Source organism: Myiozetetes cayanensis, unplaced genomic scaffold, assembly GCF_022539395.1.
Source record: "Myiozetetes cayanensis isolate MyiCay16 unplaced genomic scaffold, myiCay2020 scf10, whole genome shotgun sequence".
Classification (NCBI taxonomy): Eukaryota; Metazoa; Chordata; class Aves; order Passeriformes; family Tyrannidae; genus Myiozetetes; species Myiozetetes cayanensis.
Genome location: NW_026086605.1, coordinates 26,857,466 through 26,884,528, shown reverse-complemented (window position 1 = coordinate 26,884,528; position 27,063 = coordinate 26,857,466). Strand labels below are relative to the sequence as shown.

At 38.2% G+C, this 27,063-nt stretch overlaps 1 protein-coding gene across 1 annotated transcript in view; it reads right to left on the bottom strand.

The window, feature by feature from the left end:
- Positions 1 to 27,063, bottom strand: part of NRG3 (neuregulin 3) — a 369,474-nt gene that overhangs the window by 87,946 nt on the left and 254,465 nt on the right. Inside the window, 1 exon segment of the mRNA XM_050305457.1 lies at positions 20,589 to 20,662. Within this exon segment, the coding sequence (XP_050161414.1) occupies positions 20,589 to 20,662 (74 nt within the window).

Below are 27,063 nucleotides of genomic sequence, written 5' to 3'. Positions count from 1 at the left end.
TACCAGCTTGTTTTCCTAACTGCTAATTTCACAGAATCTTCAGTTCTGGCTAAGCCCTTGGGTCAAAATTAATGTTATTATTATATGCAACAGACACAAAGCCTTTATTTTATCCGATGATGCAGAATGGAGACTTATATGGAAGACTAGAACAGCAAGCAAATGTATTTTATAAAGGGCATGTTGAACACAGATACTAAAAGGAGCTTTGAGAGCATAAGGGCAGTAAGTGAACAGAACACTTTGCTTAATTAGCCAATAATGAAAAAAAGCTTATTAGGGAAGTTTAACACACTAACAGAGAAGTTTATAGAAGACAGCAACCCAGTTCTTTTCCTGAAGTGATTTTATGGTGTCTAAGTTCTACAGATTCATTATTCTTCAGATTATTCTTTATTTACTTTTGAAGATGTTCTCATGGGCCAAAACATTCTTTTTGACCTTGAACTTCCTGCTTTTGTTGTGAGATTTGTCATGCACTCGAACCACATCAGAATAATGCAATAAGGACAGACAGTGAAGAAATCTGCACTGTGAATAATATATGTAAATTATGTCGAAAAGGGGCCTGTGAGAGTTACTGGGTTGAAGAGGACAAAATTGCTTTTCTTGTTTAGGGAGAGGGGCAAGCAAAGCAGTATTTATACAAGCAGGCAAATTAGTTGCCATTTGCTGAGCTCTGTGCTGCTGCAGCTAAACTGCTTCCTCAACCTGACCTACATAATTTCAAATTTGCTCGGGTATTTCCTCATTCAGCCACAGGACAAGCAAGCAGTGCACTGCAGAAATGGATCTTGGAAAGTCATATAACCTCATATGAAATAAATTTGTCACAAGCAAATTAAAATGTCATAAAATATAGTTGCAGCACAAAATTAATCAGTGAGATAAAAAATTGCTAGATTAAAACTCATATAATGTAGTCAGACTGGTATAGTAATTTAAATGTGCTGCCAATGGTAATTAGCAAGAAGCTAATAAGCAGCTAAGTTACAGGGCACTCCATATCCAAGTGCTTCACAGTAGTAGTCACCATTGCATCTACACAGTGACAGGCCTCTTTTTCTCTGTCCTCATTTCTCAGTCTCCTAATTTTCCTGGTATACTCAAACTAGAAAAAGTCTATGAGTTGCTCTGCCATACTGAAGATACAAGTTTATTTTTCAGATTGCCTGCTCTCTGAAAATGGCTGAAAAGATGCTGCCACAATGGGTTTGAGAGCAAAGACGTCTCAGGAAAGCAGAATTTCTGGACAGGAGAAACACACTGCTTCCATTTCCTTTGTGCCATGCGAGTAATACAAATGTCATGTTATGAAATGGGGAAAAAAAATATCACATTTTATTTGTAGATCAGGTTGCTGCATCTCTGTAGGACATTGGTGAAGGCTGCAAAATGCTGAGTCAAAAGTCAAAATTTATATCTAAAATGTGGCCTGGTCTTACAAATTCTACTGAGTGCGGCTCCAAAAATTTCAGCTCTAGGATCCACTATTTGAGATTTTTTTTTTTTTGGATTAAATATAAACAGAAGAGAAAACTTGCCTATCCTCTGTGAGAACACAACTCCCAACAACTCAAGAACTGAGCAGAGAAATAGGGAAATTCATATGTATTAAGTTTTCAAATCCTACTTTTAAGCAGAAGCTATGGTTTTTAGTTGCTTATATATTACAAAGGCAAGTTATGAAAGAGTAAGAATAAGTTTGGGAAAATAACTGGATTAATTAACTAAAAAAAGAAAAGGGCTTTTGCTTAGAGTGTAAAGTAATGAATGCTTATGTACCACACATGAAATTAAATTTATTTTTAAAAGGATAGGTTTAAAAACAGAAAAAGCCTACACTCAGTGTACTTATTGCTGAAAACAGAAGTGTTAGAAGTGCCCAAGGCAAACACATCTTTAAAATTTGGCCACACTGAAGAGCTTCAGCATGTACAATGCAACCCCATCACTAAGTGGTCTGAGCTATATTACCACCAAACCTTAGTGAATCACTGACTGTATTTCATAACTGCAGAAAAAGCAAGCTGCCTCATGGTATCCTATGAAACTGTCTGTTCACAATGCAGATCTCCTTGGGAAGAATTACAACCAGACAAATCACACTGTGTTACTTGAGTTTGTAAAACAAAACCCACCCACACAAACAAAGAAATGGGTACACATGGAGCCTTTTGTTTCTTGGTTGATATTCCACTCCCTCTCTGTCTCCTCCCTGTTCTGCACTGGTAGTCCTAAGAGTCTCTCTGACTTTCAACCAATTTCAGTGTTGATAAAGGCTGCTTTTGCTTTTTGAAAACGAACGACAATGGTTATTAGATAACATAACTGAGAACAACTTCCCCATCTCTGACTAAAGAGGCTTGTACATCAAATACTGAGGTATCAATTTAGTATCTGTAGCACCTTCCTGTAAGAAAAACTTGTTACTCCACGTACCTAATGGCACCCTTAAAAAGGTTGGTCGAGCTCTGGACTCTGTCACATTTGCAAGACTCGCACTCAGAAACAGTCACAACACACATATGGAATTTAAGGACAGATTCTAGGAAAAATTCTGGACAGTTCTTGGGGTCAACTGTTTCTCCACAACCCTGCACATATCTATAATGTCATCCAGTAACAGTTCCTCTTCCTTGTAACAACCAATAGCTGGAAAGGGAATCAGATACAAATAGCTGCCATCTCACTGAGTAGCTTTCATTACCAGTCATCCAGTCCAATGCTTGTTGTCAAATATCATATCCACTACCAAGATAACCAAACCAAGGCACACACTAAAAATACCATTTGGGACTCAAGAGAAAGAAAAAAACTCCCAAGTCCTAAAAGCACAAACAAAAATTTACAGCAATTGTTAATTTATTCCCAGATGTTTCAGAGGCATTAAGGAGTTAATTTTCACACAGTCTAACTTCAAAAATTACTTAAGACATATAGGAGCCTAAATATTATTAAATATCCCCAGTTGCCAAAATTCCTCTAACAATACTGCACATTTTCTTTACTTTTTCCTTTTGTGTATGAGATTTGCATTCTTACACAGCAGATGCATTGTTTTACATTCAAATAGTGGTGCAGCTGCTACTACCTAAGGCTTGAGAGATTTATGGATAATAACAGGAGTGCAAAATAAATGAGTACATTTGGATGCGTATCAAACAGAAGCTACATCAGTCAATCAAACTGCCGGACAACTGATCCAAGTTTACAGATAAATATAAAACAAAATAAAATTTTTCAGTCAGCCTAGCTTCTTCTTCAAAGAAATACATTATGCATTTCACAGTACTGACATGGATAATGTAGTACTTTTCTCTTTGATCAAAGCATACCATAGAAATTTGTTTTTTAAGCCAACATGCACTAAAGCAGTAAAAAAATAGTAATTCTTCTGCATTGTTATCAATAAAAAAGTAGCAACCATATCAATCAGTTGTGCAACAGGAAAAAAAAGGTATGTATCAATGTCAGAATCTCAGCACATCCCATTCTGCACGCAAAACACCCACACTTCATCTACACAGTCACTGTTGTACTGGGTACACACTGCTGCTTCCCAGTCACTCCACTTATTCTGACATCTAATTTCTGCAGTGTAAATACCACGCTCTGTACAAATGAAAACAGCTCTGTGTGTAACCTTTTTTGATGAACAAAAGAGACCAAAATAAAGAACCACAGCAGTTCCACTCCAAACCTGACAACTTCATGCAGTTCCTTTTCAGTCTACCAATCAAAACCACTGAAATAAAAATAATAGTATAGGGGAGAGCTCTGAATTGAAATTTTGATTGTAAACATGTGCAAAAGCCATCCTTGTCTGAACACAGCTCTCATTAATAACTCTGGCAGAAAGTGGCATTTTGAGTTTAACATGCACCAGGGATGGGCAGGGCACCCTATGGTCAGCATCTGGGATTAACATTCTTACTGCATTGATCAAAGCAGCTGTGTCTATTCTAATTTTTTTTTTTTCACTTCTACCTTTTTATGGCCAGCAACTTAAGACAGTAAGCAATCTTTCAGAACATCCCAAAGTCCCTCTTCAGCAATCTGCGTGACCCCGGAGTCAGATCCTGACCATGAGCAATCCTGACCTGCAGCAATCGCAGACAGGGCTCTGCAGACCTGAATGCCAAGTCTGTTCACATCCATCACTTTGAGAATGACTTTCCATCTGCTGCTCCTGGCCTCCTACCCCTACTGCTCCATTGTCACAATTAAACCCCCACAAAACTCATCTTAAAATGTAGTACTTTTCTTGTATTCCCCCGATTTGTTTTTGTCTTTTTTTTGAGCCAACCATGTTTATGTTTATCTTATGCTTAAACTTTTATCTACTCCTACCACATATAATCTGCTGTTAAGGGATTTTTCATGAAGAATAAAATAGGATGCACTTAGGCAGTAATAATAATAATTCATTCTCTGATCTCATATTTTTCCAAACTCCCTCCTCCTGAAGAACCTCTTAGTTAATGCCGAGCACACAGCTACTTTTACTGCTTTTTAAACTTTACTATGGCTCTTGGCAAAATTGTTTCCTTTGCTGCTGCTCACTCTTTCACTCAGGCCATCTGCCATCCTGCTCTCCAAACTACTTTGTCAGCTTCAATATCTGTAGGCACTGAAGGGTATTAGAGGTGTGAATTATTTTCACATTTTTCTTCCTATATTTTGTGTTAAGCAGAGTACTATAACAAGAAACTGACTATGAAGAAAACGCATAAGCCCATAGCACATGTAAATATATATAATTCTGTTGTCATCTTTCTTTTCTTTTTTTTAGTTTTCTCTTACGGTAACTTCCTTAATGGGAGAGGAGGGGGGCAGAATATTTTCCTCCTTTATGTGCTGAATTCTGGCAGTCAGCTTCGTGATGCTTCCAAGTTGACTGAGTTCAGCTTAAGCACCTCTAGATATGCAATATTTTGCCAACACAGCAGGGTTGACATCCCTGCTCTCAGTGCAGATCTGCCCTAGCAGATACTGAATAATTTCCCTCTGTCAAGAAGTAGACAGACATTGAGCATCTATGACTTTGAGTCTTTCTCAGGTTGTCTTATTGAAGCTTCCTAAATAGTCAGAAGTGCTAATATCCTCTACATATCGCCTTATAACATCTAAATTTGGCTTTTGCTTAATTTGCCATACTCTAATTAGCATCTGATGGAGCAGGAAAGCACATTTCTCCCATTAATTACAGAAGGAAGTTAAGGTTATCTTAATTCATACATCTGCAGGGTGGTATGAAAAATCAGGTATAGCCTATGCTGCTTTCACAACAACTTTTGGTAGGAGGTGCCTGACTGATGCAAGGTTGAGGAAAGGAGAAGTCCTAGAGGGAGAAATAGGTTGTTCTGAATGTACTGTCAAAGGCACAGAAAGCTCATAAAACAAGAACCAACTGAAATAGGTCACGATCTCCGCAAGCAGATGCATCTGTATATATTTAGCAACTACCATTATAGTTGTTGGCACCTTAAGAAAGTGTCCTTATCACTACCCCAACTGGGCTGAACTTGTTATCTCTCTACTTACAAACCCATGTAGTAACATTGCCCCTTAGAATCACAGAATCATAAAATCATTTAGGTTGGAAAAGACCTTTAAGATCACAGAGTCTAACCATTAACCCAGTACTGTCAAGTTTGCCACTAAACCATGTCCCCAAGTGCCAATCTACATGTCTTTTTAATTCCTTCAGGGATGGTGACTCTATCACTTCCCTGGAAAGCCTGTTTCAATACTTGACAACCCTTCCGGTGTAGAAATTACTCCTAAACCTCCCTTGTTGCAACTTGAGGCCATTTTCTCTCATCCTGTCACTTGCTACCTGGGAGAAGATACTGATCCCTACCTGGATACAACTCCCTTTCAGGGAGTTGTAGAGAACCCCCTGAGCTCCCCCCTGAGCTCCCTTTTCTCCAAGTTAAACAATCCCTTTTCCCTCAGCCACTCCTCCTAAGACTTGTGCCCCAGACCCTTCACCAGCTTCATTGCCCTTCTCTGGACACACTCCAGCTGCTCCATGTCCTTCTTGTAGTGAGGGGTCCAAAACTGAACAGAGGATTCTAGTGCCGAGCACAGGGGGATGACCCCTGCCCTGGTCCTGCTGGCCAGACTATTGCTGATACAGGCCAGGATGCCACTGGCCTTCTTGACCACCTGGACACAACTGGGCTCATGTTCAGCCAGTTGTCGACCAGCACTCCCAGGTCATTTTCCCCTGAGCAGCTTTCCAGCCACTCTTCCCCCAGCCTGTAGCACTACATGGGGTTGTGACCCAAGTGTAGGATGTGGCATCACCTTGTTGAATCTCATACAAATGGCCTTGGCCCATTGATCCAGCCTGTCCAGATCCCTCTGTAGATCCCTCCTACCCTCCAGTAGATCAACGCTCCTGCCCAACTTGCTCTCCAAGGATGCACTCCATCCTCTCATCCACATCCTTGATAAAGACATTAAATAGGACTGGCCCTAGTACTGAGCCCTGGGAAACACCACTGGTGACCGTCCACCTGCTGGATGTAACTCCATTCACCACCACCCTCTGGGCCCAGCCATCCAGCCAGGTTTTTTTTTCCCAGTGAACTGTGCGCCCAATCCAAGCCATGAGCAGCCAGTTTGTCCAGGAGAATACTGTGGAAAACAATGCTGAAGGCTTCACTAAAGTGCAGTTAGACAACATTCAGAGCCTCATTCACTAAGCAGGTCACCTTGACAAAGAAAGAGATCAGGTTGGTCAAACAGGACCTGCCTTTGCTAAACCCAGGCTGGCTGGGCCTGATCCCCTGGTTGTCCTGCACAGGCTGCAAATCGGCTCTGTAACCTTCCCTGACTCTGAACTCAGGCTGACAGTTCTCTAGTTCCCCCTTCCAAACCTTTTTGTAGATAGGCATCACGTTTGCTAAATTTCAGTCAGTTGAGACCTCCATGGTCAGCCAGGACTGCTGGAAAATTTGAAAACTCCTGTCTTATTTACTTTTTTTTTTTCTTTTATGCCTCTCTGGGCCAGGCCATCCAGCCAGTTTTTGACACAGAGGAAGGGTGCACCCATCCAATCCACAAGCAGTCCCTTAGTGGCCAGTCAATCACAGAAGTGGCAGCTGTAGAATACTCTGAATGTGCCATACCATAAGTAAAAAAACGAAGAGTTTTCTAGAAAACCAAACAGGATAGCAAATACTGACTTACACATAATTGATTCCAAGTTCTGAAAACTCTCTTGCTTGCAGGATACAGTGACATTATTGTCAGATAATGGTTTTGCTTTTTTCATGTGGCATTTTCTTTTGTATTTAAGGAATAATTTCTGAAAACAAATGTACATGTTATAACTCTATTACTGTATGAAAGCCATGCCATGCTCAACTAAATACAAATTCAAATTAGAATTACTGATGACTACAAAGTCAACAGCTGTAAGAAACTCAAAATTGATGAAATTGGTATTAGGTGTGATCCATCAATTTCCCTTATTTTCCATCAGTGGAAAAATGTACCATATTGAAAAATTATGGTCTCCCACAGAATGTTTGCCTTCTTCCATTTACCAGTCTGCTTCCTGACACATTATTCCTGTTTTCTATTCAATAAATTGTGATTTCACAGTTTTGTGTGAATACAGAATAAACTGAGCAGCCAGGATCTAACAGAACACTTCAGAAGAGCTGATGCAGTTTGTTGCATGAAGTTTCAGCACGTGTGCTTGGCCATATAAAAGTCAGTTTTGCACTACTAAAACCAGACAGAGATAGGCAAGGATAGGCTTTATCTTATATTAGTCTTACCCTTTTTCAATGGTTCTCTGACAACAAGAATCAATGTTTGTCACATGTTTGATATGCAAAAAGGTACCAGTTAAAATAAACCTCAGCCTCTCCTTTCGTGCAGGGATTTACATTCTTCCTTTTACAGTAACTTCTACTCTCTTAGGATGTTCCTACTTCATAAGCTTAAATCTATCCTACTTTGGACAAACAAGACAGCAATAATTTGCCAAAGCAGGTCAGTTAAGTACAGACTGCAACAGCTGCAGGTGCACAGAGAGTAAAAACTTTGTCAAAACCCCTGCTACTATCATGTAAAGAGCCATAGGGGTGAAAAATCTTCTCCTGGATGATTCAGCCAGCCCAGCCATCCTTACTCCATGTGGCACCTGACTCAGAGCATCTTCAGTTAGTTCCACCCATCACCAAACTATAAGGACTGTATTACTTCCCAAACCAAGTTACTGGTTGTAGCCACGTTGTAAAGTCCTGGTGGGAACCTCCCCTCAGTGCAACTGCAGAGCACTGGCTGGCTTTTATCACACCAGCAGCAGTTACCACAGAGCAGCTGACTGCACTGTAAACCCACACCATAACTTGCAGTAACTTGTTATGGAGACATAACCTAAACTAAAAAGCTAATTTCCCCTTCCACCTGTTTTTAAATTTTGCAGTAAAATTTATAACAATACTGCAAAATTGGACATGATCTTTGATCTGCAATATTCTAGGATATTCAAATAGTCTGTTCTGCCTTCCAAAATAAATTATGAACTTGTATTGATTGGCTTTATCTGAAATATATAATTAGCCAAATATTCCCATTTTTCAATGGATTAAGACATTCATCGTTAACACACAAGATTAATCAGTTTATCTGACATTTCCTTAGTCATGATGTTTCCAATGCCAATAAAATTAATATTAATTTACTCAGAACAGCAGCACTACTTTGTTAAATAGCATTTTTACTTGGAGTCGTTCAGATAGCTACACATATGGTTTAACCAAGGTTCTTCTGGAACAAGTCATATTTTCTCTAAAAGGTTACAGATAGTATTTTAAGGCTTTTGAAGCATTTAAGTCTTTGAATATTTACCAAATGCTAAAGAAAACCTAACCATGTGGGTTCCTTAAAACTTGGAGACTGATAAAAATATTAAATTAATATGGCATTAATGTGAGAATGAAACTTTAAAAGACAGCTAGATCAGACTGGAATATTTAGTGTCTTTACCAAAAAAAAAAAAATACCATTTGGTTTTATATACATTAAGATATACACACACACACACACACACAGAGATATTTATAATTACAACCATTAATCTCCACAGACCAACAAGCTCCTTCAAAATGATATTATTCCCACTACGAATTCAGTGTACTGAATTGTGTGCCAGACTCACATGGAGCCATTCAGGGGCAGCTCCTTCACCAACAGAAGCCATGCTCCTATGTTAGAGCTGCTCAGCTTCTAGAAAAAGTCTTTTCAGAAGGACTCATTAATTCCAGATTTAAAATGTGGCAGGTCATCTCATCAAGAAAATGGCAAATATGTAACGTAAACCACAAACTAATGCAAATAATTCAGTTAGATGCTTCAAAACTGCTTAGTATCTCTTACATGAGAATTTATCTTGAGAAAAAAATTTGCATCAGTATGTTTCTTCCAGGATCAAGATCTAAGTTAGTATCTTACATTTTGTAAACTATAGCACCTTCTGTAATATAGATGAACATCAAGGCAAATTCTGTCTTGTGCTCTCTCTAGGGTGGGGAAATACTGTAAAAATACACGTTTTACTATACTAGAGATTTTAAGTCTACCAGCTATTAGAGCTATCTGGGAAGTAGCAAAAACAGCTTAGTCTTTCTCTTCCAGAAAAAACCCTACAACCACAGACTCAAGAGGACACTGACCCACTCTCTTTTCTCTGCTGTGACCTAGGTATTCATCTGCAAAAGAGGAAAATCAGGTCAAGTAGAACGAGGTGAAACTGTGCTTCACCTGTTATGGACAAGTATTCTGTTCTCTGCTAATTTTGGGCCTCCTTTCCTGTATCAGATCACAATGGTTTTCTTCTGAACCTGAAAAAGCTTTCCCAATGGAAGCACTGTCGAGACACATTAAAAACCTTCTGTATTGAAAATGCAACCACTTTCATGAGAAAATCGGTTTTATTGAAACAAAACAAGAATCCAGGTTAAATTTAGATGCTACCTTTCACAAACAGCCCACACAGTGGATATTTTCTTCTGATAAGCATCAGGTATTAACCTCTCTCTGTATCTTCAGAGATAATTGGAGCCAACTCCTCTGGAAACAAAATGGAATGTGGACATCTGTTCACTGTAAGCATTTAAAGAACATTTTGGATACTAAATTAAACGGCAAAGTATATTTTTTCTTCCATTATGGGACAAAAGTAAAAATTATATATAAGGAAGAAAGGGAAGCCCAAATGAGACTGACCAGATAGCCTGTGAAAACCAATTTGTGATTGAGGTATTCATCTGGAAGATGGAAAAGAGAGGACTCACACCCTGATTTTGGAGAGGGAGTAAAGGCCACATGCAGTGATAATGTGGGAAGAAATCACAGCAAAAGCACATGGTATATACTGAGTGGTAGCAAAGACTATCAGAGAGTGAAGACTAACTAAGACAAATACAATTCAGATGCCAAAGGGGAAAAAAATAAGAACAGGTATCTTAGCAGAATATGTAGTACACTCAAATCTCTTCCTCTTGATGGTAACTCAGCTGAGATGTTAAAATGGTTGGGGAGGACAGAAACAAGATCAAAGAGCAGAACTACTCGTAAAAAGGAAATGGGCAAAGACAAGCAGACATTGCTATTATATTCACTCAGTATTTCAGTTCTGTTTTCCTCATAGGACCATTCAGAGTTTGATTGTCAAAACTGTTACTCAGGCTGTGTACTAAAGTCACAAGAGAAACTTTCTGTTCCACAGGCCTCTTATTACCCTGCAACTGTTGATGGCAGCAAACAACTGGACACATTTTCTCTACAGCAAACTGGTAGCTGCAGTGAGAGCAAAGAGCCAGGAGCCCTGGGAGCAGGGTGCTCTCTGAAAGGGTTAGAAGTGAATCTAGTCCTCCCACTGTAAATAGCTTTATCAAAAACTGCCTGTTCTTTGGTTTTCTCTTTGGAAAACACCGATCAGTTCTGTCTTTAAGAAACTCTTTCCATGATCAAATTTGTCACTGAAGAAAGTGAAGACATATGCTCGTGGTTGGCAATTTCAAGTCCTCAATGGTCAATACAAAAATCTCTAGCAAAATAGTAGTCATTCATGGCATGAAAGTCACAAGAGGACAATGTAACCTTGCATGACTCACTAGCAAAACATTTACCAGTCCCACTGAGACCAAGATTTTACCATTTGATCTTTCTGATCCAGGGAATAATAGTTTCATAAATTGCTGGGTTTGCACAGTAAAGTTTTATCCAGAAATGGCTATTCCCTGCTGTCAAACATAAATGCTATGTTAGGCCTAAGAAATGGGCCTGGAAATACCTTCAGGAGTCTCAGTACTGTTTTTATTTCTAGAAAAAAATAATTACTTTGACGTGGTAATCAAACTCATAGTAGTGCTGACCCTTAATGTTTTCAGTAAAACTGCCATTCTCCTAGGAAGGTATGGATATACACACATTACCCCCAAAGCATCTGGTCTTCACAACAGCACAGCACTCACTACATTAATTTGAACGATACACTTATTACAGGATTTCCTTAATAAGCAGAGATTGTTCAAATTAGCTGAATCAACACTGGTAGACGCTCCATGTGAAGCGAAAAGTCTAACAACAATAACTGCCTAAATAAGCAGCCTTGTAGTGGAGTGTGGACTTAATGCAAAGAGTGAAGATGAGTGAAGAGCACAGAGGCTTTTAAAAAGAATTAGTTTTGGGAAGATGATCAGCACACTCAGCAGAAATCCTCTTGGAGGAAACTTTAGCTCTCATGTATTAGGCCCTTAATGATTTTTTACTCTCAAGACAGTGTGTTTTAGACTCAGCTTTGTGCCTGTAAGAAGCAGTGCAGAATTTGTTTTCCTCCTGTTTATTACTTACAGTCATATAACCATACTATGGACAGGACAGATCACATCCCATGTACAGGAGTAGTACCTGCCCATGTACTACTGCATTTTTTACTACAATCATTTTAATGCAAAACCACTCATAGGGGATGGCAAAACATCCAGTTCAGAATTAGATTTAACACTGACAGATACATTCAAGAGCATAATCCATCTCCTTTCTCCATGCATTCTTACTAGCTCCTGCAACAGGCTATGACATCTTTATGAAACCTATAGCATACCATCTCAACCAATCATAAAGCATTTAACATCAAATGTGTGATATAAAGTGAAATAGTATTGCTAAAGTGAAATGCTCTTTGGACAAATTAGTAGCTAATTTAAAAAGACAAGAACTTGACAAAATGAATGCTTTTCAGCTAAATTACTGTCAGGTTTTGTGTCATTTTCCTACACGTCATCTCACGATGAGCCATCTTTGCTTAAACTTTTCTGCCTGAGCATGAAGAACTACAGTTGTTGCACTGCTGAATTTTCCTCTTTGAAGGTCTGCAAATGTGATCTGACAAGTCAAATGATTGACTGCACCTTGTCCATCCAGGCAAAACTAGAGAAGTCCTTCCAAAAGACAGTGGGAGATTGACACCAACAGTAACATACCCTCAGTATGAAGAGTACGTGAGTCAGAGAAGTTAGTTACTTAGGGCATTGGGCTAAATTAGATGCTTCCAGAGTGTCAAAGAACATCTGCTTCAAGTTATATTTATACTTGCAGTTTCCCAGACACGGAATGGCCAACAGCAGATTTAGGAAATCATAATGTGTTTGTAAGAGGCAGGGAAAGGAGAAGTTGATGTTTCAGAGGCTCATCACTTCAGGAGGTGCTTGTTTATTGGAAGCACTGCACCGCCTCTCACTCGGGCTCCGAGGTGTCCCCAGTGCTGTGGCAGAGCCAGCAGGAGAGTAAGACTGACGTAAGACTGTAACCTCTATTCACAGCCATCTGCTGTAGCTCTTGTGTAACAAGCCCTAGCTGAGTGTTTCTACCATCATATGGTAAACTTCCTCAAAATACACGTGCAAAAATCATTACACAGAAAAAGCCCTAGAAATTCTTTAACTATCTTTAAGTCCCAAATTTCACAGATGAATGGTAGTTTGGAAAGGCAGCCTTCAAACTCCTGTGCACAAGGTGACTTTAATTTCCTGCTTGATTTCTAGCAACTATGGCTTACAAAAAGACATGCTCATGAAAACTTCTTCTTGACTGTGATTTGTATTGCTGGATATCTCCATTTTCTTTCCTCCTTGAGATTTATACTGAGACCAAATAAAAGGAATTTTCAATTTCATTATTATCCTTCCACATAAAGGCAACTTTTGAAGAAGAAGGAAACAAGGGGTTTTGAGGTTAGTTTAGAGGGTTTTTTTCCCCTGCCATCAGAGATACTGCATTCACCTGGTTCTAGCTTCCAAGATTTTCTACAGAGATGCAGTCTTCATAAGCTGAATTCCAGAAGACCACCTATGGCCTAAAAAGCCATGGCAAACACAGACATAACTGAATACTTCAAATGAAGAGTTTTGAAAATAAAACACTGTTGACTAACCAGATGTCAATACATTCTTGTCTTCCAGATGGAGAAGAGACGAACAGAGAAGAATAAGGAATTTATGTTCCTTTGAAACTAATAAAAGGATTTTTGTCAAAATTCAGACTGAATTTTTCTATTTTTCCAAATTAACTTGTATGACTTTTTATTTCAATGGTATTTTAGCTAATCTTAAATAAATTTAAATTTAGTAAAGGCTGACATTTAATTTAAAGCTGAAATATTAAATGGAAATAAACTGTAACCCCCCTACTGATTTTTCCAGAAGGAATGCCAGGAGGTGTGGGGAGCAGTTGTGCAAATCCATTGCTGGGTGTTTCTCTAACAGGACAAGTAATTCACGGAAAGTAGGGAAAAAAACTCCACCTCTGTTATTGCACACGAAAGTCATAAAAGCAATTCAACTTAGTGTTACTTGGAAACAGCTCTCAGACTTGTGGGTGTTTTTTTGTTGCCATTTTGACTTGAGAAGGGCAACATAGACTTAGAATTCTAGAATGAATTTAAAATAGTCATCCCCCCATTGGAAACATGAGTATTATCATTACTCTTGTGATTTGTAAAATCTATTTTGCAGGACTGACAGAGAAAAAAATTAGTTAGAAAAAGAAAATCACTGAAAAACATTTATATTGCACATTCTGCACAAGTCACTGTTTGCTTATCTGTAGAAACAAATACAACTAGTTGTTTCCTGTTAATTTAAATTTTTCTTTTAGGATTGTATGAAGTCATATTATCAAACTGACAGTGATTTTCTTTGCCCACTGAATTAGTGCAAAATTTGTGATTTCAATTAATCTCTCTTGGGCTTAAATGTTTCAATATGTTCCGACAATGAACACGTTCCTACTTCCAGTAATCACTTGTGAACACTTTTACTAATGCTTGGTTAACACTGCACTTCTGGTTTTGAGCATTTCATTCCAGTTCTGCAGAATCAATCTTAAGTTTCTATTTTAAAGAAAGAAAAAAACCCCAAAGCAAAAAGTGAAAAAAACCAACAACAAAACAAATCCAGAAGTTTCACACTATTCACACAAAGTAAAATTTTACAGCCTCAACTCAAATTTAAAAACACGTCATCATTGGCAGATGGTATCCTGAGGTCTCTACATACTTGATCAAAGTGGAGGGAAAATATGTCCCTCGTAGCTCCAGGGATACATTTTCTTTCTTATTTTACCTTGCTGAGGTTTCATATTCCCAAGCCTGTCTTTCACTTGATGCATCTTTTCTCATCTGCAGTTAAGCTCATTAAAACTTCTGGAATGACTGTGTTGCTTTTCTCCTTTATTACTATTTTTATTAAAGCAATCCCTTCCTTCCAATCTTTAATGCATCAGAACTAATCTAGATTGATTTGTGATGCATGTGAACTGGAGAAACTGTGATTATACATCCTTATAAAGAGACTGTAGTTAAGAAAATTGTCATATCCACTTGATGGAGCCTAACAGATCTTATACTGACTTGTCATTTTCAGGGAATTCCCTTGACTGTAGTCACCACATCTTTAGCTATTAAAATCTAATTTCACAAGGCAATAAATCTCACCTTTTGATTATTTCACTTTTATAAAAGTTTAATTTCCTAGAGCAATATTAATAATTTTTACTCCATGAACACACAGGTGATATGGCACTCTGTCATTAGTTCGGTAAGACAGCATAAAATGACAGTCACTACAAAGGAAGCTTGGTCTGCAACCACTCCCTCCATATGCTTTTTCTCAATACAAAAGTCTTGAAGAGATGAAAGAATTAATGCAGAAGAAAAGAAATTTTTTTAAGAAAAAGTTAAGCCACAAATACCAGATTTAGATATAGATTTCAAAAGTTCTCTCTGGGATTAAATAAGTCTATTAGAAGGACTTGTCACCCACAAAACTCAGCTATTCACCTTTGGGTATCTGTTCCTAACTGCCCCTACCTACATGCCACCTTCAAATCTTTACAGTAGCAAAATTTTATTCTCTCCAATGCCTTCTAGAAATCTAAAAAGGAGGAAAAAGCAAATTCAAGAGGAATGTTGACAAATCCAGAAAGTTTAAGTAAAGAAAATTATTCAGGCCTTAGAAAATCAATCATTCAGCGAGGGATACAGAAGTTCCGTTTTACGTACTCCAATTATTTGAAAACAAATTCTATAGGTATTTCACAACTGTGATGCTCTTTATCATCTATTTAGTAAGAGTCCCTTTGTGGTGTCCAGTGCAGTTAGCACCGACTTCAAATCCAGCTCTGCTTAAAGCAGGAAGCTGAACCTCCTGAGTTATCCTGAGAACTCTACACTTCTCTTTCAACTTAAATTATCCGATGATCTTACCTGTGCAAAACTGGATGGGGGGGAATAAAAAACAAAGTAAAAATAATAAAAAAGGAAAAATGCCTAAGATTTTTGTTAGGTTTTTAGAGGGGGAGCTTTTTTGAGGAAGTGAGAGGGGTCTTAGGGCTTCAAATATCTTTTTGGATTTTTTTTTTTCCTTTGCAAACTATTGGGAGATTTTTTACTTATTTACAGCCCCAATCTTCTAGGAGAAGGGGTTTGATCCTTTGCTGCAGAAAAAGGTAATCCAGGAATAAGTAACCACAGATTCCAGACATGCCACTTGCAAGTTTCTCTTTGATGAGATTCAAAGAAAAACACGATGTGTGCTGTGCTATCACAGGTTAAAGTATTGTAAGACCACAGGCTATACAGAACTCTATAGGAACAAGACTTCTGACATTTGAAAAAGCCAGTTTAACAGATCCAGAGCATAACATCGAGGAAACTGAGAGGAATAAAAAAGTCAATGTAGAAACAAAGCATTTTAACAAAGAACAAAACTGATAAATTTGGGCGTAAGATTTGCGTGGAAGATGAAAAGTCTTGAAATTCTCAGAGCAGGGATGATAAACAAACCCTGTTTCTAGTGGCTAGTTCAGCCCAATTACAAGGGGCTTAGAAATGAAGTATGATCAGCTTATGGAAGGAATTACACGATGGGGTTGACTGCAACAGCAGGAGCATGGCCTAGTGACCTATAAGCTTTCCATCCTGTCTTCCTTCTTGCAGAAAATAATGTATTTATTTTAAGAAAGGACTGAATAATAATAATATATTCCCAATATTTGATAGGGGATCCCTCTTTACCTATGCACCTGAGTCACATGGAGCAACTTGAATGTTAATATGGCAAATATAAAATCAATACTGGACATTATAAAGCTGAAATGCACATTTTGCACAGGAAAGTATCTGTCACTGCTGTGTTAGGACAAAGTACTGGAAGGTGGAGTTCAGCAGTTTGGTCAAATGAGGTAATGTGACAAACCTGTTTTCAGTGCCCTGTTCACCACTTTGGAATATTTGCACAAAACAGTCAAAGCTTAAAAGGTTACACTTTGCCTCAGTACAAAAACTGATTGAAAGAAGTATCTGCAGCCTACGCACAGCTTACCTTTCAAGACTCGCTGGGCCAGGCAGGTCTACTCCAGAACACTATAAAGGATAGTACATGAGCACATTTGTACAATTTATGTTGTATAAAGCTCCCAACCCTACAGATACACACAGGACTACACATACCTGAAAAATTACTTGTACTAAAGTTATGTTAAAGCTGCACTTATAATCTTGAAAATGTAAGTGTTCTACCTTCATTAACTGTATTCATAGAGAAGTTAGCACAAATGAAGAAAGCTGAAGCAACATTTCAAATATATTCCTATCCTTTCTTCCAGCATGTGACTGCTTTTTCTGGTTTTTTTTGTCCCATTATTATATCATCCATAGATGATGAAGATGACAGAGAGAGTTCAGGGCCTTGTCCTGTACAGTATCATCACAGCTGACAGATTCCCTCCTCTTGATAGTTATACTGTGAGCATGGGTTGCATTGCGATGCAGCATGAAGTCTTTTCCCTCATTAATTTTGTAAGATTTCCATGTGTTTGTGGCTCCCATGGTTTAGGCAGCCTTCTCTCCTATTCCAAGATCAACAAACTTCTCAAACTACTTGTGTTTGGATTTTTTTGTTCTTAACATCTTTCTCTTATAGCCAGAAAACCTTTCTAAGAGTGGAGATATTAAGCGAAGTGATGCTTAAAAGTCCAGTTGAAGGGCCTGTGCTTGGAGTGTTGTGCTATTGTTCTATGTGTGCTGTACATTTGTTTTTCTTAGGACTTTATTTCTAACTCTGAGCTCAGGCAAGGTAGCAGGTGACAGATCTGACTGTAAGAAGCCATGGATGCCAATTCAAGAACTCTGAAACACCATCAGGTAGTTTCAAGAGATTTCCTGAAAACAGAATCTTAAACACCTTAACCAGTTAGTTTAATTAAACTAAATGTACATGATCTAGCATACATTAATCCATATTAAGTATTACATAATTTGCATTAATATCTCTGACATAAAGTCAAGACCTACCTAATATAAGTCCAAAATTAGGTAAGAAGCTGCTGTTAAAAACACTGATGATCCATAACACACTTTTGTCGCTATGCAAATATGCAGATAACAGCTATGCTGAAAAAGCTTGGTTTGTTTTAGCAGGATAATTAAAAAAATAAAACAGAAAAAACCCAATAAAAATTAAAATAGTCTGGCACATGTAAATATTTAACTATTTTATAACAATATTGTTACTATTTTCCAAGTGACTGTGGTCCAGATTCATTTCCCATTTAATGACAAGAGTAGGTTGTGAGAACGCAAACTGTGCTATATCACAGGCAAGATAAGATAGAAGCATTGCTTCATTATTTCATGCATGCAAACTTCAAATAAGCTAAGTGTTAGCAGATGCACCATTAGCAGCCCATTAACCACCAGGAACACCCTAAGCAATCCCATAAACTCAAATGGGCGGGACTTGTTCATAAAGCTTGACTGACACCAGTCAGTGGTGTCAGTCTGGCTACACACAGTCCAGAACTGAGATTCCCCCATCTCAGTGCTCAGCTTTTGGAAATAAAGCCTTGCATTTAAAAAATTGCTTCTCTCTGAAGCCATCTCCAATTCACCCTTCAGCAGTTCTCCTCCTAATCCAAACACATGTTCAACCCCAAAACTATGTTTTTGCAAAGCAACCCCAGAGCTTTTGGAGATGATCACAGTATGCTTGACTACTGCGTCAAATACTTTTTACACTCCTCAGGTTATGCAAATAGCAAACATTTCTGCCACTGAGTGCTAATCATCAGTGTGGTATTATTTTTTTCCTCTCCAGAAGGAAGATAAACAACTTGTCGATTTAACTCATGAACAAAATGTTGTCACTGTCCAGTTGCAGCAGAAAGTTCAGTTACCTCCCTTACAGGCTCAGCATGCTTAGAATAAGTGCATATGCACACACATACACAGAGATATAGCACGTTACGCCAGTACACAGAAATGCACCTGAACAGAAGCTTTTACTCTTTTAAATATCAGTTAAATTTCAAAACTGACTGGAAAAGTACCTAACTCATGTTAACCTTCTTCATTTATATTGGAAGAGGGACTACTCTTGGGCCATAGGTGTGTTCGGTGGATCTACTGCAATATCAAGACTAAGTCCCCTGTTCATACATATCCTAAATAATACAATTTGGAAAGAAAACTTCAATAAAATAAAATAGTAGCTTTTGTTGTCAGAAAGTGTAAAAAGGATGTTTCAGTAGAACTTAGCTTAGCAGGATCAGGTGGCTGAAATACACTATGGAAACACTGCAGTCAGAACCCCACCACTGTAAGCAACAATTTCCTAAGTAAAGAGAAGCAAGTCTGTGCAACCAACACAATGCTGCAAAGAAACAACACTGCCCTGCAGTAGATAAACACTGTGGGGCTTTTGGTCTTGTTAGATGCAGCTTAATCCGGGAGCCTTTTCGGGGCTTTGTACGGTATCTATATGGATTTCACCTCTACTTTTGAGAGACTAAAGCTAGAGCCCCCTGTGAAAACCAAGTCAGACAGGTACCACCCTGTCCTGTTATTGATTGATTGTCCTTTACCCCACTTCTAGGATACAAACTATCTTTTCCTTTGAAATATACACAGCCTCTATACTGACACATGCACACAAAACTTGGCAGAGGTAAAATCTGCCTATTCGCATTCAGCTCTGCACTTTATCATTAAAGGTCAAGCAAAAGGAAAAGCTAAACCGAACACAAAGCAAACTATAATGGGAGCTATACAACACAGAGAACTACCAAACAACAGGTGCCTTTGGCAACAGGTTTTCACATGGAAAAGCACAAGAAAATAAACAGAAAGCACAAAAAAAGACTACAAAAACAAGCATTATTCTTCAAAAACCACAAACAAAATGACTCAAACCAAATTTTAAAGAGCACCTAAAACCAGGAGACTTAATACATTACAGTTTCCAGATATAAGAACAAAACCGAGAAATTGGATATGACCCTTTGTTGTATGTCACTTAATTAAAAAATTTAAGATCAATACCATTACTTAGTAAATGGATTCACTTCCAAAAGAATCATCTTGAATAATATTTTCGACACAGTTTTATTAGTAAACACTATTTAGAAAGGGCAAAAGTGGAGTAAGATATATGCAGCTTTTACTCTGACATATATTGATCAGTGTAATAGAAATTTACTTGGTCTCCACATTATTACCTGAAAGTACACCTTTACTCTGCAAACACACAGCAAATTTGCTTGTCAAAGTGAAACATAATTGAGTATCGTGCACACTGATATAAAGTATTTCCATGGAGATTATAATCTCTGCAGTGCCAGGCAATGTGAATTTATTTTCTTTTGAAGGAACCACTTTGCAGACTATATTTGTTTTCTTTTTAAAATTATGTAATTTTATTTATTCTTGAGTCAAAAGTAGAGAAACATGGATGTTTTCGCTATAAGCAGGGACAGTTGTTATTACAGATCATAAGGAATCAAGTCCCCTTGATGGGTTGCCCTGTTGGAGCAGCGTATATTTCATAAGAACAGAGGCTGAATGATGTGGTTTTATCCTATCACCAAGAGCAACACCATTCTTTACACACAGCTGCAGTGGTCCATACTATGGACTTTCTGACAACAGGCAAAGGGTCATCTCACATGGCAAGAATAGCCTCTAGCGTGGATTAAAAATATAAGAAAAACATTTGACGTACTTGGATCTGACAAGATTGAGTCGGTTTTCGGCAAAAATTGGTCACAGCGGACTCCCTGGTAGCCCTCTTTGCACCTGAGAAAAAGGGGATAAATGACAAACATACGCATGCGGTAGTAAAAGGTTAATTTTAAGGTACCAAATCAACTGAAATTCTCCCTGTCAACACTGCGAGGGACTTGCACATCTACAGTATGCAAGTTATTTCAACTATTCTGGGAGCAAGGTTGTTACTGGAACACAATGGAAGCAGGTAAAATCATTTCTATTTCAAAAAAATTTCCCTCAAACCTTTATGATTACTCTAGAAACTATGAAAAGAAACATCATTTTATTAGGACAACCATTCTTTAAATATCAATTCAGCGAAACAATCAAAGAAAAATGCTCCACAAAATAGACATATTTGCAATAAAATAAACTCATTAGGTAACATAAGGCTTTATAAAACTTCATACTGTACAAATCCTCAGATGAACACCTTATCTTTGGCTGTTTGAAGAAGCAGGGAACAGTTAGTAGCCATTCATTTAAATATCAGTTTCTACTGTGCTTAAAAGATAACATGATAATCAACATCAGGCACTGTTTGTAAGCAGGAAGCTTCAGATGGCCGTGAGATTAGATTTTAAAGCACACAAAATAGAATACCCTTCTGGCTCAACAAACAAGAATTGGCTTTGACTGAGATTGTAACACTATTATTTATCTTGAAACCTTACTTTGAAGGAATTTACTGCATTTGGACTGTTCTCTGAAGTCTCACTTCAACTAAGCATATCAGAATCAGACCTTTAATTATTTATTCATCAAGCAGTTTTTCAGAGAAAAGTGATGGACACTTTAATTATAAATGATAGCAACAGGGATTCCTTATCTCCCAAAGCTCTTGTACGTCATACAAGCAATATGCTCAAATCAGCATCACCACCTTTCATGAGGGTTGACAACTGCAATTTGAATGATGTGCTAATGTCAGAAGCTATCTGCTTCTTCACAATGTTTTTACTAAGGCTTCCTCTAAAAGTTGCCTTTTAAAATGCTTTTGGTCTAATAAATTAATACTTCAATGAGAAGTGCATCTTGCCAGCATTGATTCAGGGATTAGTAAGAATATTTGTGAGCAAATATGTAAATTATGTTCCCATCTGACACAAAAATGGAGTAAAAAACCACAGTAAGAAAAAGATTTTAAACCCCCACATATTTCAAAACCTCCTTTTGGTCTTTCTCCCTGATGGATGTTAGGTGCTACTGTGCAGATCAGCTTCTTACCAGTACTCACCTAACAATAAAATAACTGCCTTGAAAAAACTGTTCAGGTTTTATTCATTAGGATCCTATGACAGTGGTCATAACTTATCAGTCAAGAAAAATATATTCTATTAATTAAACTGTCCACTAGTCGCAAAAACTGAAGAAGTCTACATAGACACTGCTGCATGCATCTTTTGCCTCTGATTTTGAAACATGAGAAGTTGCCTCACATCAAACAGAAACTCTTCTCCACAGTCTTGTTCCAAAGCTTAAGAACAACCTACACAAGTGAGAATATTCTTGCCTTTGCATTAGCATTCTCTATTAACTTTTCAACACATTTGCACCTGCCTTGGTTTTAAACACCATATTACAGACTTAAAATTCTCTATACTAAACTGTTGGTCTGCAAGTCATAAAAGTGTGTGAGGATAAAGAGTCACAGAGTGGTATCTCCTGGAGGAGTTGCACTGAATGCTCATCAGTATGTGGTGTGAACACCCATGGGTCAGGAGCAGGCAGAGCAACACCACCCCTCGTGCCAGTGGGAGCAACCCCTTCCTCTCCTCTCTGATTGCCAACAGGGCACATCTGCCCCTGAAGCTTGGCTGCCTTCCTTTCTTTGTCTCTCTATTTTTCACATAACTGAAGGGAAACTTTAGATTATCCCATTTCACAGCTGAGAACCAGTTTGCACCATTTATTCCATCTGTCAGATGGTTCAGGTAATTAAAATGGGCTGCCCAGGGAGGTGGTGGAGTCACCATCCCTGAAGGAGGTGTTCAAGAAATGACTGGATGTGGCACTTAGTGCCACAGTCTAGTTGACAAGGTGGAGATTGGTCAAAAGTTTGACTCTATGACCTTGGAGGTCTTGTCCAAATGAAATGATTCTGTGATTCTGTAATTAATTTCAGTACAGCTAATTAATTGCTCATGCCAGAATTCAAGGAGAGAAATTCTGCTATTGGGTCCTAAGGTAGATTTGGGTGTCTCAGTCCAAATCCTACTGTGTCAGAGGCCAAAACAAAACATCAGTCCTTTAGTTTAAGAAAATACTTTTGTATAGTGCACAAATGGAAAAAGGTGCTGTGGGTATTTCCACCTTCCATTTAATGTTGTTCTCAAGAGTCACATCTTATCAGTTGCAAAAACAGCCGAGGCCAATAGAGTTGGTGGCCTCAAAAATAATCTGAAGGGAGACTCCTGTACCTGGCAAAGCATCGCCCCAGTATGAGTCACTAGGTCAGATGTACTTCCGTGTTTTTCTCTTTCCAGACATTGTAAGAGCAATGGGTTGGAACAGAATGTATCACAGAGTCACATGATTTACAACTCCTCCCTTGTAAAACTCAGCATCCCTGGTACCTGACTGAATTGCTCACTGACACAGCTATGCTATGCAGTCCAGAGACAATGATGGGGATGGATTTCTTCTCCTAAAATGTATTTGCTATCATATATTTTCTTTTCCTGACTTTTTAATAAATATAGTGCTGCTTTTCTTCATCACCATGGAACTGGAGCATACAGTAACCAGCTGATTAACTGATTTGGATGATTTTAGAGCAACATATTCACTTGGCTGTACCCTCTGATGAACATACCACAAGAGGAATTTGTTACTTTTGAAATTTAGTACAGAGATGGATGATGTATGAAAGAATAGATACAATCTTCTAATGTAATGACATACATTCAGATAATAACTAGTGTGGTGAGGCTGCCCCTCGAATTTTGTGCCCAATTCTGGGATCCTCATTAGAAGAAAGACATAGAGGTGCTGGAATGTGTCCAGAGAAGGGCAACAGAGATGGAGCACAAGTCTGCTGAGGAGTGGCTGAGGGAGCTGAGGGTGTTTAGCTGGGAGAAAAGAAAGCTCAGGAGGGACCTTACAGCTCTTTACAACTACTTGTGAGGAGGCTGTAAAACAGGTAGGGGTTGGTCTCCCAGGTAGCAAGTGACATGGTGAGAGGAAATGGTCTCCAGTCATGCCAGGGGAGGTTTAGGTTGGATATTAGGAAACAACTCTTCACTGAAAAGGTGGTCAGGCATTGAAACAGGCTGCCCAGGGAAGGGGTAGGGTCACCATTTCTGAAGGTAATTAAAAGGCATGTAGATGTGACACTTACATGGTTTAGATAGGCCTTAAAAAAAACCAAAACACAAAAAAAAACCAAACTAAAAAAAAAGAAAGTGAACCTAGGATAAGATACTGCCTGTAGTGAAGCAAAAGCTCTGATCTCTATATGAGGCTCCCACAGCAAAGGCTGTAAAGGAAAGACTAAGGTCCATTCCAGCACCAGCAATCCCTCCTATGCTGAAGCACTGCACTGTATGAGCAGGCCTGGGCACACATTTAAGTGCAGATCATGGCAAAGGGCTCTATAAATAATGTTAATTAGAGCCTCTCTGCAAAGTAAATATGAAAATGGACTTCTCTATTTTGCGCTCAGATTTTCACCAAAATGACTGCATCTGTCTAGGCTCTAGACCAGAAATATCAACAGAAATGTATTGCAGAAACTAAATGATTTAAATCCTTCTGATTAAATGGTATGAAAAGAGAATCACAGGTAAAGCTAAGCTGCAGCTGCTAAAATGCTTGCAAACAGCACATCCCTAAATGCTATCTGCTAAATCCAACCAGGATTATTTTATCATGTGTTCTTTACATCTTTTTTTGGTAACATACTTTCTCTATATGATTTTTTAAGGTCACCAATGACAAACTGTACTGTGCATTGCACTTTGTGAAGTCAGCCACAATGATGTCTGTGTGAAAACACACACGCAGAAACACATCTCTCATTCCTGCTGAGAAGTTTTTTTTCCTTTCTACTTGAGCATATTTGCACTAAAGTATTACAAACTAAGTAGAGCATGAAACTGCACTCAATCCTTTTGTCCCCATTGTTCATATTAAATAGTACTAATACATGTATGTTCTAGCCAAAGAGGTCACAGACATTTTCTGTGGATATTTTTCAGAACTGTTTCTTGTATATTCAGACTTTATGGAGCCAAAGAATATTTCAAACAGATGACTGCAGGATTAACACAGTACTCCAATCTCCTGAGATTTCAGACTGAACATATTAGAATAAGTAAAGGGAATGGGAGTGAGGGTGTGGTAAATTGCACGATAGATAAAGATGAAGAATAAAGTATATTTAAGTCAGTAGAAGGGGAAGAAGGGAAACCTACTTAGAAGAGTCAGGGAAAGACTTATAAAACTTACTGCCAAGAAGCCATTACCATCACAATTTACATTTTCCCCACATACTTCCATATAGAGCTCCACATCCCCACTAAACCTAAATATTTATTTTCTCAAGGGATGATAATGTACAGAATGCAGCAGGAGAGAGTGGCACCAGCAAACTGCAGAGGCAATGAAAGATGACAATAGTGTGAATCCTCATCTCTTTCCTCCTTCCATATGATACCCACCCATTGAAATAGGAATAATTCTTCTTCTCCCTCAGGTGTGGTGATCACATTGCATCTGATCACGTGAAGAAGTATGCATAAAATTGTTTCTCTGCACAAAGTCCAGAATTTGGCAAACATAAAATAAATGAGTTCATCTGAAATGAAAGTTTTGAAAATGGCATTTGGGATCTCAATGACAGACATCACCAGATGAGAAAGCTGTAATACCATACACCAGGAAAACAAGCATATCCTAGGCCAAAAGTGATTTGTGACATTTAACAGAAATGTCTTAATAGCACAGTGCCCAAAAGATTAATTTACATAAACCTATAATCTGATTCTAGTTTCTTAAACAGAGTAATCCAGTATGAAAGATGCAATTATTAGCACCTATGAAAAATGAAAGGTAATTTCTGCAGTGAATCCAGACCAACACATTTCCTTCCACTTGTAAAACTAGAAATCATCTGTCTCAAAAACGCTACTAATTAGAAAGATCCATCTCATAATCTCAGTCACAAATTACTTTCTCCTGATGCCATTGCAACCGCTGTACTCACGATCAGAGGCCAATAAGAGGACATACTGCATCTCTTATTCTCTGATTTCTATAAGAGAAAAATCTGAGATCACAATATAGAAATATTCTAATGGTCTATAAATTTTGACCAAGTATTTATTTTCACACATGGAGAATGTTTTACACTTTATTCTGGGTCAGAGGGTAAGTTATCAAAAAATACACAGTAGCAAGCCCTAACACTGTATAGGCCATTGGGCTACACATAGTCTAGCCTGAAATGTGCCATAAACAATGACAAATAATTCCTCTGCTCTGCAGGTAAGCTAAATATAGGTTTCTGTGTCTGGAACTGGAATGATCTTAACTGGAACAACCAGAAAATTGTATTTATTATGGTGATTGTTATTAGGTGAAGATTTTATTCGCAAGGAAGAGAAAAAGCAATCTTAACAGTACGGGTTAGACAGGATGTCTGTCTTGCTAATTAACACAGGTAGACACTGTAAGTAGGAAACAGGCTTCCTAGATTACACAGATTAGACCACTGAATCACAACTGGATAGCATGTTCAAGGCCAGACAGGAAAATGAACCCTTCATAAAAACCAATAGTTTGCAGTTTCCTGGTTAGGCACTCAGTTGAGAAGTGAGATTCACATTCAGGTTTTGGTGTGAAAATGAAGGATTTATAGACTTGAAGCCAGGTTTTCTATATTGCATAAATGTCCTGATCATCTGAGTATTATATATTCTGGGAAGGACTGTTCTTGTATTGTCTTAAGAATAAAAATAAATCAGATATTCAATTTCAGTTCAAAATAGACGGGAGAGGATGAGGGGATGGGGAGAAAGGAGGAAGGGAAGGGGAGAAAAAGTTCCAACACAGCTCTCACCATGCATAAATAGTGAAACAGTCATGAGTTGAGATTTAGACAGAATTACTATTGTTATCAGGTAATTGTTTACACCAAGAGTTTGTTGTGAAATACAAACCAGAAGTAACATTTTAACTGCAAAGCAGCTAATGACTATTGAAGGCTTTTCCAGAAATTGCAGAACCCGAGAGACAAGCAATACTGGCAGAGAACGTTTTTCCCTTTGCAAATCTGTTTCTATAGTTTCACAATGGAAAGACTTTTCCAACTTGACATGACTTTTCCAATGCAGTGATTTATGAGCAAACTGAAAAAGAGAAAGGCTTTTTTTAACTGTGAGAGTAACTGGGGGTTCTTCATCTTTCAAAAATATTGTTTTAAATAA